The 15,103-nt window shown below is 39.4% G+C and overlaps 1 protein-coding gene across 11 annotated transcripts in view; it reads right to left on the bottom strand.

Moving 5' to 3' along the window:
* Positions 1–9,418: 9,418 nt before the first annotated feature.
* LOC100338099 (uncharacterized) overlaps positions 9,419–15,103 on the bottom strand; it is a 52,144-nt gene continuing 46,459 nt past the window's right edge. For all 11 annotated transcript variants that reach the window (XM_017337597.4, XM_008275427.5, XM_017337598.4 and 8 more), the window contains 3 exons: positions 14,101–14,227; positions 13,804–13,896; positions 9,419–11,791 (listed from right to left, as the gene is read on the bottom strand). In XM_017337597.4, coding sequence (XP_017193086.1) covers positions 10,116–11,791; positions 13,804–13,896; positions 14,101–14,227 — 1,896 coding nt within the window. In that variant the 3' untranslated portion in view covers positions 9,419–10,115. The remainder of the gene's footprint in view (positions 11,792–13,803; positions 13,897–14,100; positions 14,228–15,103) is intronic.

Below are 15,103 nucleotides of genomic sequence, written 5' to 3' on the forward strand. Positions count from 1 at the left end.
CTGGATTGGAAGAGGAGCAGCTGAGACATGAATCAGTGCATATGGGATGTGGGTAGGAGGCTTAGCCTACTACATCACAGTGCTGACCCCTATTCTACACATTTTTTAGACTCTTGCATATAAGGAATCTAATAAGTTAATGAAAGTACATCTTATAAAAGCTCTCTGTACTTTCAAAATTCTTTACACAAAATAAACTTACCTTTTAATTATTCCAATTCCTTTGGTATTCATGTATATTTTTGGAAAACCTTCCCTTCACAGTGTTGACATTTGCAGAAGACGTCTTCAGGAGGTTAATTAGTATTAAATTTGGCAATGACAGTGTGGCCCTCCTATTATGATTAATGGAATTGTATGAAAATAGAGGGCCATAACCTCCCACTGCAAGCACACTCTGCAGAAAAAAGTCTAAGGACATAATGAGAATGCACCTGGCTGGCGGTGCGGCTCACTAGGCTAATCCGCCGCGTTGCGGCGCTGGCACACCGGGTTCTAGTCCTGGTTGTGGCCATTTGGGAAGTGAACCAGTGGATGGAAGACCTCTGTCTGTAACTCTTTCAAATAAATAAAAATAAATCTTAAAAAAAAAAAGAGCATCATTTAAAGCCTAAAGACCTGATGGAATTTTCTTTGGCTAAGTTTCTGACTTTCATCAGGGCCCATCATTCTTTGCTTCTTTCCTATTTTTCAATTTAAAATGGGACTGTCTCTCCTTTACATGACTAACCATTTATTATCAGAACACAATTTTTCTGGTTTTATTGGCTCACAGATTGAGATGAATTTTGTCACAGAATGAATCATAACTGATGCCTCTCTTACCAGATTTAGATATTTAATGATACTATAATTTACATTTAGTATTATAAAATATTAAGGTTTTGCAGACTGCTATCATGAAATGAAGTTTCCAAGAAAAGACAAGAATTTAGGGGGTGCAGGCATAGAATTTTATAGACTGAATATTTTTATCTTCTCCAAAATTACCTTAAAACTTTGAACCCAAAAGTGATGGCACTGGAAGATAGACACTTCTGTGGGTAATTACACTCAGATTATTTCATGAGGGCAGGGCCCTCATATTATTGTAACAGTAAGAGACATCCCCTTCTGCATGTCTCCATTCACTGTTGAAAGACTATGTAGGGACAAAGTAAGGTGGCCACCTTAAAGAAAGAGCCGTCATCAGGAACCACACCAGCCAATACCTTGTTCCCAGCCTGCAGAACTGTGAGAAATAAATTTGTGTATTACTTGGGTCTCCTAGTCTAGGGCATTTTGCTATAACCATGAGGCCACTGTGAAACTTTGGTTATGCACAAATAAGTATTAATATGTTTGTGTATCTACTACAAAAAATATAAATACCTGGGGCTAGTGCTGTGGTGTAGCAGGTAAAGCCACCACCTGCAACCCGGCAACCCATATGGGCAACAGTTCGAGTTCTGGCTGCTCCACTTCTGATCCAGCTCTCTGTTATGGCCTGGGAAAGCAGTGGAAGATGACCCAAGTCCTTGTGCCCCTGCACCCACATGGGAGAACCAGAAGCAGGTTGAGGCTCCTGGCTTCAGATCAGCGCAGCTTTGGCTGTTGTGGCCATTTGTGGAGTGAACCAGTGGATGGAAGACCTTTCTCTCTCTCTGCCTCTCTGTAACTTTGCCTTTCAAATAATTAAAATGTTTAAAAAATATATAATCATGGGATCTATCACTTTGAAATATATACCAGTCATACTTTAACACACTTAAATTATCCACCATGTTATTGTCAGAGACTCAAGAAATTTCATTTTTTAATAACATAAAAATGGGATAGTTATAAACTGATTTACCAAGATCCCAACTTTATTTCTTATTTTAAAAAATTTTAAATATTTGTTGATTTTTAAAAAAAGATTATTTATTTGAAAGTCAGCGGTGCAGAGAGAGAGAGCAGAGGCAGAGAGGTCTTCCATCTGCTGGTTCACTCCCCAATTTGCTGCAACAGCCAGAGATGCACCAATCCAAAATCAAGAGCCAGGATCTTCTTCTGGGTCTCCCACATGGGTGCAAGGTCCCAAGGACTTGAGCCATCTTCTACTGCTTTCCCAGGCCACAGCAGAGCTGGACTGGAAGTGGAGCAGCCGGGACTTGAACCAGCACCCATATGGGATGCTGGCACTGCAGGTGGCAGTTTAATCCACTATGCCACAGTACCAGCCCCATTGATTTGAAAGGCATACTTTACTCACAAAGAGAAAAACAAAGAGATAGAATCTTCTATCCACTGGTTCACATCCCAAATTGTCACAACAGCTGAGGATGGAACAGGCCAAAGGCAGGAGCTTCATCCAGATATCCACATGGGTCTCAGGAGCCCAAGCACTTGGCCCAACAATCTTTTGCTGTTTTCAAGGTACAATATCAGGTATATCATCAATGAAGCAGCTGGGACTTGAACTGGTTCCCATATAGCATTCCAGCTTCAGACAATGCAGCTTAACCTGCTATGCTACAATGCTGTCCCCTATTAAAATATTTTATACATTATTTAGTCACTTATTACCTACTTTTAAAGTCTGTCCAAGTATTCAGGCCACTCAAATATCCCAAATAATTTATCCTAAATCTGGTATGAAAACCTGAAGGGATAAACTGTAGTTTTTAAAAATGCCATGTGCACCCAGTGTTAAGGCTATGGATTTATAACAGCACATTGCCATTCTTGAGCAGTCATTCAAGTTTTTCTGTATTGTACCCACACAGCTGAGCCACTAAATAGCTTCCCTAGGAAGAGACACATAAAATCACCATGAATAGCTCCTTCACTCTGAGGAAAACATGAATTATCAAAGCTAATCAATCTTTTTATTTTAATTTTAAAGGCAGGAAGACAGACACAAGAACAGAGATTTTCCATCTAATGGTAAAATTTTTTTTAAGATTTATTTTATTTACTTGAAAAAGTGACAGAGAGAGGTAGAGACAGAGAGAGAGGTCTTCCATCCACTGGTTCACTCTCCAGATGGCCACAACAGCCAGAGCTGTGCCAATCTGAAGCCAGGAGCCAGGAGTCTCTTCCAGGTCTCCCACGCAGGTGGAGGGGCCCAAGGACTTGGGCCATCTTCTACTGCTTTCCCAGGCCATAGCAGAGAGCTGAATCACAAGAGCAGCAGCTGGGACTAGAACTGGCGTCCAGACGGGACGCTGGTGCTTCAGGCCAGGGCTTTAACCTGCTGTGCCACAGTGCCAGCCCCATGGTAAATCTTTAAATGTGCACAACAGCTGGACTATGCCAGATTAATCCCAGGAGGTTAGAACTCAATCTTGGTTACTAATATGGATGGCAGGACCCACATAGTTAACCATCACCTACTGCTTTTCAGTAGGTACATTAACACTAGAATCAGAAAGGGAGCGGTATTCAAACCTGTGGGTGTGGGTATATCAAGTAGTTTATTAAGCCATGAAGCTAAGACTTGTCCCCAGATCAATTAAACTTAAACCTGAGTCCATAATAAATTACTTGTCTCTAGCTTGGCTAAAGTCTTTTGACCAACTGTGCTTCCATGAGTGGCCTTGAATCACTTACTTGTCATTGCCAGGTCCTTTTGAGTGTAACAAAACTCCAAAACTCTCACCTGATCAGAACATGTCAGCCTCTCATAAAGCCTACTCAAGGTAACACGGGATATAAAAAATTCAGGAAGTTAATATACTGTCATAGAAAATGGCTTCATATTCCAATTCTTGGAAGATCAGTTGACAGCCATTACCAGGCTGCAAACAGTGTTCCATATGAGAGGGAGACCATCAGGCTAACATGTCACCTGCTCCAGCAGCATTTTATCAATTGTCTTGCTTGCCCTACTCTGTCAATTTTCCACACCCTAACTCTCTTTTTCTGGCACCCGTTCCCAGATCAACAGCTCATACATGCTCCTATCTCAGCTCAGTTATTTTTTTTTATTTGAAAACAAAACTAAGATGACAATACCCTCAAGCAGTTCATAGCACAATGTACTCAGATCATCACAGATGATAAAAGCCCATTCAGAAAACCCGAAGTCATTTCAGAATAGGGGAGGACAGTGCTCTAGGTCAGCAACCTCACAACAATCATTGAGCAAGAGATTACAGAAACATCAGTCAACAAGCTGACTAGTATCTAACCCAGCAGAACACAGGATTTAGAGACATTAATCCCCAAAACAAAAATTCAGTGAAATTAGGGGATTCCTGACAATAACTCCCTGTAACACTAATGATTATTTATGAATAACAATATACCAATGAGCTTAAGAGGAAAGTAATTTGTTGAGGCATTAGTGATAAAAACTATTAGAATAGGAAAAAAAAAAATCTCATCTAGATTTAATAGAAATGGCTCCGAAAAGCTCAACATACAGCCCATTTTTAAACAGTGTTGACATTAAGGATTCTCATGTATTAATACTTAGGCTTGCATCAGGAAGCTGTCTGATTAATTACATTTTTAAAGATTTATTTTATTTATTTGAAAGACAGAATTACAGAGAGGGAGAGAGAGAGAGAGGTCTTCCATCCGCTGGTTCACTCCCCAGATGGCTCCAACAGCCCGAGCTGCGCCAATCTGAAGCCAGGAGCCAGGAGCTTCTTCCAGGTCTCCCATGTGGGTGCAGGGGCCCAAGGACTTGGGCCATGTTCTACTGCTTTCCCCTTTTCTAAGAGTGGCTTTTAAAAGTGCATAAGGATATAGCATTGGGGCACCAGGTAAGCTACTATGACTCCAGAATACCATATGGGTGCGGATTCAGGTTCTGCCTACTCCACTTCCAATCAACAACCCCTAATGCACCTAATAAAGCAGCACAAGGCCCAGGTCCTTGCAAATCCTTGGCCTCTGTACCCAACTGGGAAACCTGGATTGTGTTCCATGTTCCTGCCTTCAGACTGGCCCAACCCTAGCCATTGCAGTCATTTGGGGAGTGAACTAGCACATGGAAAAATTCCTGTGTGGCTCTCCCTTTCAAATAAATAACACTTTAATTTTTAAAAAGAAGTACATTAAGTGATAGATACGTTAATCTGCCTGACTTGGTAATTTCAGACTGTACATTCACTAATTAAAATTTGCCTATCAGTTAATGCAACTATTTGTCAGTTTAAAAATGCAAAGAATGGAGCAGGCATTGCGGTGTAATGGGTTGAGCCACTGATTGGAATACCTGCATCCCGTATTTCATTGCCCGTTTTAAATTCCACTATTCTGCACTTCCAATCAACTTCTTGCTAATGGTCCCAGAAAGAAGTGTCTGATGGCCAATAGAGTTGGATGCCTATCAGTCTGTGAGAGATTTTGATGGTGTTTCTGATTCCTTGCTTGAGCCTGGCCTTAACTTAGCTGTTGTGGGCATTTGAGAAGTGATACATTGAATGAAAAATCTTTCACTCACTTACCTTTCAAAGAAATGTTTTTAAAAGTTTTAAGTTCAAAGATACAGAAAGGTTAAAAGTAAAAAGATAAAAAAGATGTATAAAATATAAGAAAGATGCCTATAATGGCTGGCCATTATTAACGATTGACAGAATAGAATTTAAACAAAAGATGGTAACGGAGGGCCGGGACCGTGGCTCACTTGGCTAATCCTCCGCCTGTGGCGCCAGCACCCCGGGTTCTAGTCCCGGTTGCTCCTCTTCCAGTCCAGCTCTCTGTTGTGGCCTGGGAGGGAAGTGGATGATGGCCCAAGTGCTTGGGTCCCTGCACCCACATGGGAGACTGGGAGGAAGCACCCGGCTCCTGGCTTCGGATCAGCGCAGTGCCGGCCGTAGCAGCCATTAGGGGAGTGAACCAATGGAAGGAACAACTTTCTGTCTCTCACTATCTACATAACTCTACCTGTCAAATAAAAAAAAATGTTAACAGAGATAAATAGGGAGGTATTATAGTAAGGAAATGTCAATTGGTCAACATGTTTTATTTTATATATGTGTGTGTGTGTGTGTATATATATATGTGCATGTGTGTAAAACACATGAAAGACAAAGAAATGAGTAGATTGCTCAACAACAGTACATGAAGATGCTAATATCCAACTTAAGATAGACATAACAGCTTTAAAAATACCGAAAAGGATACAGATTTGAACATTAGACAACAAATTGATAAATATCACACCACTGAAGAAAGAATATGCACTTGATTCAAGTGTACACAAACTATACAGAGAAGACAATTTTCTAGTTTATGAGCTTGTTTGGATAAACTGAAAAGAATGGAAACCAAATACAGTTACTTTTTTTCTGATCACAATGGGTTACTACTGAAAATAAGAGGTGAGCGAGTGGCCTTATAGTTAAGATGCTGCTTGGTAGGTTCACATATTATTTTAGGAAAACTGACGGTCTGGCTCTATTCCCATTCCTGCTTCCTGCTAATGTGTATCTTGGAAGGAAGCAGGTAATGAATCAAACAGCTGGGTCTATGCAACCCATAGGAGATATTGGGTTGAGTTCATGGCTTCTAGTTTTTGCTTGCCCAGTCCTGGATGCTGTGGTTATTTGGGGAGCAAACTACCTGAGGGGTAATCTTTTTCTCCCTCTCTGGTTATCAGATAAAGAAAAAATACACATGGTTTTTGAAAGCTAAAAATCAAACCAAAAATTAAGAATTTAAAAATATTGTCGGGGGCTGACGCTGTGGCATACAAGGTTTAGCCTCTTCCTGCAGTGCCAGCATACTATATGGATGCCAGTTCAAGTCCCAGCTGCTCTGCTTCTGATCCAGCTCCCTGCCAAGGTACATGGGAAAACAGTGGAAGAAGGCCCAAGTTTTTTGACCCTGTACACACATGGGAGACTCAGAAGAAGCTCCTGGCTTCAGTCTGGCCCAACCCTAATTGTTGCAGCCATTTGGGGAATGAATTCATGGATTGAAACTCTATCTCCCTCCCTCCCTCTTCTCGCTCCATAGTTATTTCAAATAAAAAATCTTTAAAAAATTACAGAAAACAAGCAGCACACTTGCAAATAACCACTGGCTCACAGAACAAATCACAAGAGAAACTAGAAAATAGTCTTATGAAATTGAAACTGAAAACACAAGAACCCATGTATTTAAAATGAGTTACATGGAAATTAAGAGCTAAATATCTATGCTTTGAACAGAAGAAATATTTAAAATCAATAAACTATTCTCCTAGATTAGGAATGTGGAAAAATCTGGTTAAAACTATTGCTAAAACAAACCTAACAAAGGATCTGAGTGCAGAAGGATAAATGATGCTCTGGTGTTCTTTATATGCTACTGGAAAACTTGAAGCTGGGATGGTGTCATGTGGAAAGTGACCTCTTATCCAATAGTATGCCCTGATTCTGTACCCAGCCTCTACTCTCAGGGTCTTTCATGGGTCCCATTTTACTCTACTAACAAATGCAACTGATGCTGATGCAAGTTATACTGTCCTTGGAGTGCATGTAATCTCTGCTCTGAGCCCACAAAAGGGCCTACCATCATCACCAACTTGCTCTTGTCTGCACATCTTTTCTCATGCCTGCTTGGGTTTCTGGGTACCATGCTGCAGCTGCAGAGTGAAGCTGAATTTTAGTTGCTGGGAGTAACTCAGGTCAGAGAAAAACAGTGCTATGCACCCCTCAACACACAACTTTGACATCAGCAAAATCATCTCTAAATATGGAAATAACACATGGAATCAACAGAAGCTGAATCCATGATGGGTAAGGAAAGCAAGGAAGATGGAACTCCAGTCCTCTCAAGAGCAGAACAGTAATGATCAATCACTTTTTCACCCCAACAGTGTTTCCTTAATTATCTAGGGTGCACATGTTCCCAGGAATTAAAACTTTTCTGGATTATATTACAGAATAGGCTCAAACTCTGGAGACAATGTGGGAGGTTGATCTATGCCCTCACACAATAAAGTGGATAATGTCATCTCCAGGCAATCCTTTATCTTACTGAACTACTCCTGAGATTTGCAGAACTAGGAACTGTAACCCAGGGGGCTATGCTCTAGCTTGTATTCCCTGTGAGCATGAACAGTTACATCCAAATGCAAAGCTCTTGTTCTCTCCATCACTAGTCCTTTTGAAGTCACTACTCCTGACTGCCTGAAGATGACTGCTTAGATCTTTTTTTTTTTTGGACAGGCAGAGTTAGACAATGAGAGAGACAGAGAGAAATGTCTTTTTTCTGTTGGTTCACCACCACCCCCCAATGGCTGCTACAGCCAGCGCAATGCGCCGATCTGAAGCCAGGATCCAGGTGCTTTCTCCTGGTCTCCCATGCAGGTGCAGGGCCCAAGCACCTGGGCTATCCTCCACTGTCTTTCTGGGCCACAGCAGAGAGCTGGACTGAAAGAGCAGCAACCAGGACAGAATCTCGCGCCCCAACCAGGACTAGAACCTGGGGTGCTGGCGCCCCAGGTGGAGGATTAGCCAAGTGAGCTGTGGCGAAGGCCTCTGCTTTGATCTTAACTATGACTATTTTGCCTTTATTTGGGTTACATTTTCAATATAATTATTTGCCTAATTAATCTCGGATTTGATTAGCAATTGGAAGATGCTCAAAGACAAGGGCTATGGGTGGAAGGAGGTAGAAAGGATGAGTTGCAGGGCTGTCCTCTTGCTGGGAAATAGAAAATGAGCAACTAGAGCCAGCTCATCCATCACTGCATTTGCAGCCCACTGATTAATGGCCAAGTCACATGCATAAAGTGTCCATCTCAAGCAGGTATGTGTTAAGATCTCAGATGATCTTAACAGAATCCAGAAAGGACTCTGCAAATAGTGTAGAGAAGTAAACACAACTTCAAATAAAACCTTGAGAGGGAAGAAAAACAAACAAGATTATGCTAAAATAATCATGAGGCTAAAGTAATACAAGAGTATTGCATTTATATACCAATTTTCACTCATGGAGTCCTCTTGCTACATTTCAGTGAAAGTTGTTCTCCTTAGGCAAGAAGGAATTTAAAGAGGGGTAGAAAAAGGGAATCAGGCCTTAATTTTAACAAGACTTAACAAGTAACAGATACACAAGTATGGGAAAGCTCCGGAGAGTTATAACTTAAGAATTGGGGTTGTCCTTTTATAAGATGGGTGTTGTGTGTGGGTGAACATCATGAATATCCAAACAGGAAATATGGAACAGGGCCGAATACTGCCCAATTTCATGCTCAAGAAAATCTCAGAACTGTGAAAGGCAGATTCATATATTAGAATTTAGGATAAAACATGGCATTTGGTACAGGTGTATTGTAGGCCAAGGCTGCGAACATGTTGGATGTTTCTAGTCAGCACAATCCAGTAGCTACACAGAAATGGTGGGATGTTGGCAATGTGAGGTGGCAGCATGGGTGCAGCTGACATTACTCAGTTCCTAGGGCTTACCTGCCTATAATATCTGCAAATATGTCAAAAAAACAGGAGTCAGAATGTGTCAGACAAATGCAATCAACCCAGGATTTAATAACAAACAGGGGCAACTCACTACAGAAAAAAACAGTCCAAGAAAGAAAATAAATATTGGCACAGAATCAATCTCAGGAAAACAGCATGGACTTTATGCCAACAGAAAAACTCAGCTCACATCCCATATTCACTCACTAAAGAGATTTCTGAGAATGTGGACAAATCAAGACCTACACAGAGGCAAGTCTATGATTCTTATGAAAATACAGGTCACTATTTGGCATAGCATTTTAGGTGACATGCTGTGGGTCAGCCCACTGGTTTATACTAGAATAATGTGGGGAATTAACCATGGGAAGATAATAAGATAACTACAACGAGTAGCTTTGCACATCTTGAATAACTCATACCCAGTCTTTGGCACAGAGGATTTACTTCATTCTATGAACTTCCTAATACATGCTGAAGTACGATTCTACCAAATGGTTTTCCCACATACATTCTCCCTGTGAATTTTCTTTTGATTTATGAAGAGGTGAGTTTTTTTTATCACAAGGCTCTTCCAAGTTAAATTGTTAAGGTTGTTCCTCTGTGGAAATTCTGATGTATTTTTAGGTATTACTTCTGGCAAGTTTTCTACATTATATTATATCATTTCCTCTCCTGTATGAATTCTCTGATGTTTTAGTATTGCATGATATAGCTAAGAAAGGGTTTTCCACACTAACAATATTTGTAAGATTTCTTCCTTGTGTGAATTCTCTGATGTCTTATGAGGTGTGACCTTTGGCAAAAGGCTCTCCCACAATCATTACATTCATAAGGTTTCTCCCCTGTGTGAATTCTCTGATGGATAATAAAGTATGATTTTCGGGCAAAGGCTCTCCCACATTCTTTACACTTATAAGGTTTCTCACCTGTGTGAATTCTCTGATGTGTTCTGAAATATGATTTCTGGCAAAAAGCTTTTCCACATTCATTACATTTATAAGGTTTCTCCCCTGTGTGAATTCTCAGATGTGTTTTGAGGAATGATTTATCACAAAAGGCTTTCTCACACTCATTACATTTAAAGGGTTTCTCACCTGTGTGAATTCGCTGATGTGTAATGAGAACGGACTTCCGGCAAAAGGTTTTCCCACACTCATTACATTTATAACGTTTCTCCCCTTTATGCATTCTCTGACATGATTTGAAGATTGATTTATCACAAAAGGCTTTCCCACACTCATTACATTTATAAGGTTTCTCACCTGTGTGAACTTTCTGATGCCTAAAGAGGACTGATTTATAGCAAAATGCTTTTCCACACTCAATACATTCATAAATTTTCTCCCCTGTATGAATTCTCTGATGTGTAATGAGATGTGACTTCCTGCAAAAGCCTTTTTCACATTCATCACATTTATAAGGTTTCTCCCCTGTGTGAATTTTCTGATGCCTAATGAGGGCTGATTTATAACAAAATGCTTTTCGACACTCAATACATTCATAAATTTTCTCCCCTGTGTGAATTCTCTGATGTGTAATGAGATGTGACTTCCAGCAAAAGCCTTTTCCACACTCATCACATTCATAAGGTTTCTCCCTTGCATGAATTCTCTGATGTGTTATGAGATATGACTTCTGGCAAAAAGCCTTTACACATTCATAGAATTTCTCACTTATGTCATTTCTATGATTACTAGTGAGGTCAGATTCATTGCACACATAGTGTTTTCCCCTTATATGAGTTCTCTGATGAATGGTGAGGCAGGATTTACAGCTGCAAGATTTCCCAAAAGGTTTACACACATAGCCTTTGTTCCCTGTATATGTTCTTTGGTTTACCAAAAGATCTGATTTGTATATGAGAGTTTTCTCATACTCAGTAGATTCATATGGCTTCTCTCTTATGTGGTTTTGTTGATATTTACTTAGGTAGGAATTTTTATGGGAAGCTTTCTTTCCTATCTGAGTTGTGTTTTTGACAATGGCAATTGACTTATTACAGTTCTCTTCCATGCAAACCCTCTCAGATATAAAGCCTTTTCTATATCCACTGAGTTCAACTGGCTGCTGCACAGTCTGCATCTCATGACACTGATTAAGAGGCTCAGAGCACTGGAAAGAGTTCTCAGGTACATTAGGGGCATCAGATTTCCCTTCAACAACTTGAAACACATCAGGCCCACTAATGAGATGCACATTTTGAAATATGTTGCATGCTTCTGGTTTCATTCCTGAACGATTCACCTTTTTGATAATCAGCTTTGGAATATGACTTGAGCTTAAATTAAGTCTTTTTCTTAACTTGATTCTTTTGGGAGTTGATGTACTGTTGTTGGTGATGACATTTTGATTCAACTTTATATCTTGACTCTCCTGGTTGTTCCCAATCAGGTCATCATTTGGGGCAACTGAAATGAGAAAAACAATATCCATGAACCACTACAGTGTTTCTTCTGTAATATTCATGTAAAGACAATGGAGTACTTGATATCCCAGTGACATTTGATTTTAACATACCAGTAAATAATATTTATTAACTATGTGGTTTTACTCCTTAATACATTATAAATTATGCCAACAGATTTCACAATGTTCAATCATGATGTTTTACTACCTCCTCAAATGTTATGCTAAGTGTATCAGAATGGGATATGTGATCTCATGAGAGTCACAGTGTGAATCTTGGATACTCTGCATCCAATATACCTTTCTACTCATGTATTCTGGGAGGCAGCAGATGATTGCCCAAGTGCTTGGTCTCCTGTCACACATTTGAGAAACCTAGATGGAATCCCAGGGTTTTAACTTCATCCTGATTCAGCACTAACTGGTATAGGCATTTGGGGAATGGAAGTTAATAAAAATGTGTGTGGTGCCTCCATTTTCTCACTGTCACTCTGCCTTTCAAGATGAAAATATTCAAAATTTTAAAAAATGGTAAAACATTTAGTAAAAATATTTACCCATTGACTATCTGGAGTAAAACACTGAATTCTTTCCAACTGTTTGTGTTTGCTAACTTTTTCTCCGATTTTTCTTATAAAAACTGTGTTTTGTCTTTTTCTGCTGAACTTTCAGCCTTAAAGATCGAAAAGTTACATTGGATCATTTAGTTGTAGGAGCAGAAGAGGGACATACCACAGTTTAAGACAGGTTTTGAAACTAGTTATCTCATATGAAATCTTCCCAGGGGAATAGCATTGTAGATGTTTTCAAAAAGAAAAATTCCTTTTATCTCCACTCTGTGATGACAGCTTTCCACATATTTGTAAGGAAACCTGACATCTTCAGATTCTCAGAAACACCACAGGTACAGAAATGCCCTAATACACCACCCTAGGTATGTTCTCCCAACAAGATTAAGGGATTTTTTTCTGCAACCCAGGGAAAGTTCACCTTCTTTGAAAAGTTCTTTTCTAGCTATTCTCAGTACCATTGGCTTTCTCCTCTCAGTTCTTGGTATATACATTCCTGCTTAATAATTTGACTTAATAAAAGATTTTGATGTTTGGGATGAGATGTCTCAGATAATTGATTTTCCAAAGTTTCTCTTAACTTTTGTTATTCTTTAATGATAAAGAAAGAGAAGTAAGAATTCAAACTTCAAATTCCACTTACAAGCAAACCTGGGAGTTCAACATGAAGCAATGGGTTTACATGACCTTAGAAAACAGAATCTCATTATTCTTTTGGTGAGTCTAGGACCACCTACTTCCATATCCGTATGCTAGTTCCTGCTTAGATCCATGATTTCTGATGTCACAACACAGAGGCCTATTCCAGAACATCTCTTTATCATATTTTATTTATTTGAGTGATAGGGAATTATAAAGAGAAACAGAGCTCTTATCCACTGCTTCACTCCTCAACTGCTTGCAGCAGCATATCATTTTAATTATTTCAGAGTCAAAGACAGAGTGAGAGACAAAGAGGGAGCACCCAGTCATTGCTTCCGTCCTGGAATTCTTACAACAGCAAGCTCAGTGCCTGGCCCATACCAGAAGTGGGAACTCAATCTGGGCAACTAGGAAGAAACTAGTACTTATGAGCTTACCAATTAATATGTATTAAAGGAATTAATAAAGAAAAATGAAAAGCATTAAGGAAAACAGTATGAAAGTGGAGAGCAAAACAAATTAGAATCTAGAGAATGTACCTAATCTAGAAAAAAAGCCTAAGTAGAGGCGGAAAGAGATTACAATTGTTTTACATCAAACATATTCACCAGGAATAGAAGAGGCTGAGGGATAGATCTATGAGAGCCTTCCCTGGAGACTGTAAAATGCCAACATTTTGATGTATGAATCAGCACTCCTCAGGGCTCAGACTTGGAAAAAAAAAAAACCAGTGAGAAGAGTTCCTCCCAACATCTTCAAAACTCCCTCTGTCCCAGCCTACTGCCCAGTATGTACTGTCTGACCTGGCAGGCTCTGGTTTAGGTGTTCTTCTACCATCCATGGTTCTGGTCCTTGCTCCAACTTGAAGATCAAGTCAGGTTTGGTAATACAGTGCCCTATTAATGGGAAATAGCTTGGTTTAGGAGCTTTGCAGCAAAAGTGCTTATTTAAATATCTACGCTTTAGGGAGATATTCCAGTTTTTCAAGGATTTTAAATTCTATACCTACCCAAAGTTAAAGCTTATAAATACAGTGTTCATTTATTTGTCAGATGGAAATAAAACATAACAACTGGGTATCTCAGAGGAGTGTCACTTACTCAAGAACAGCAGATTGCTGTAGGTTTCCAGCATCACATTCCTGTACAGGGTTTTCTGAGCATTGGTGAGGAATTTCCACTCCTCCCAGGTGAAGTCCACAGCCAGGTCTTCAAATGACATCAACACCTGTGACAGAGCATATCAGCTGTATCATAAAACAAAAAGACTTGGTGTACATTCTAGTATGCATATCTCATAGCTATTTACATAAGGTGCAGCTAATTTTGTAATCTATATTGGCATCAGAAAGCAAAATCACAATGAAAATATTTTCCTCTATATTAATTATATAATTTCAAAACCACTACAAAAGTTTCCACTATTAGTCTGGAACTAGTCATTCTCCTAATGATTCTGAAATGAGCCTAGAGTATAATCTGTAGACCAAAGTATAAATGAAAGACTGAATCAAAATGTTATGTGAACTACAGGAGAAAAATGTTGAATATTGATGGGGGAAGCAAAGAATTTTTGAAACTATACTTTTCTGGATTACTAAGTTTCAGTTCACTGAAACACCAAAGTAGTTAGATCTTCTACATAAATGTGTTCCCATTAACATTAATCCAACACAACTAAGATACTAAAAGCACAAAAAATACAGTCCAGGTAATGGGGCTACAAATTTCATCACCTTACACAATAAATAGAAGTAGAAAAAGAGGAGAAAGAAAGTGACAGAAAAAGAGACAATGAATTCGACTTCATATTTGAAGTCTGAGTAGTCAAATATGTGGTGATGTCCAAATGACAACTGGACATTGTATATAAAACTTGGGAGAAGATTCAGGCTGCAGCACTTTACTGAAATTTGATCCCATTATAATGAATGAAAGGCTTAAAATGAAGTGAGAATACAGAAAGCATAAAATGGAGGAAAACAGAATCTGGGGAAGAAACACTCACTGATAGAGAAAAAGGATGAAATATTAGTGGTATGGGGCAACAGAGAATGAACTCTTAAAAGTTCTTCTATGCTCGGGTCAGCGCTGTGGCTCAATA

The sequence above is a fragment of the Oryctolagus cuniculus genome, chromosome 16 (genome assembly GCF_051225735.1).
Source record: "Oryctolagus cuniculus isolate XC-2025 breed Fujian yellow rabbit chromosome 16, ASM5122573v1, whole genome shotgun sequence".
NCBI lineage: Eukaryota > Metazoa > Chordata > Mammalia > Lagomorpha > Leporidae > Oryctolagus > Oryctolagus cuniculus.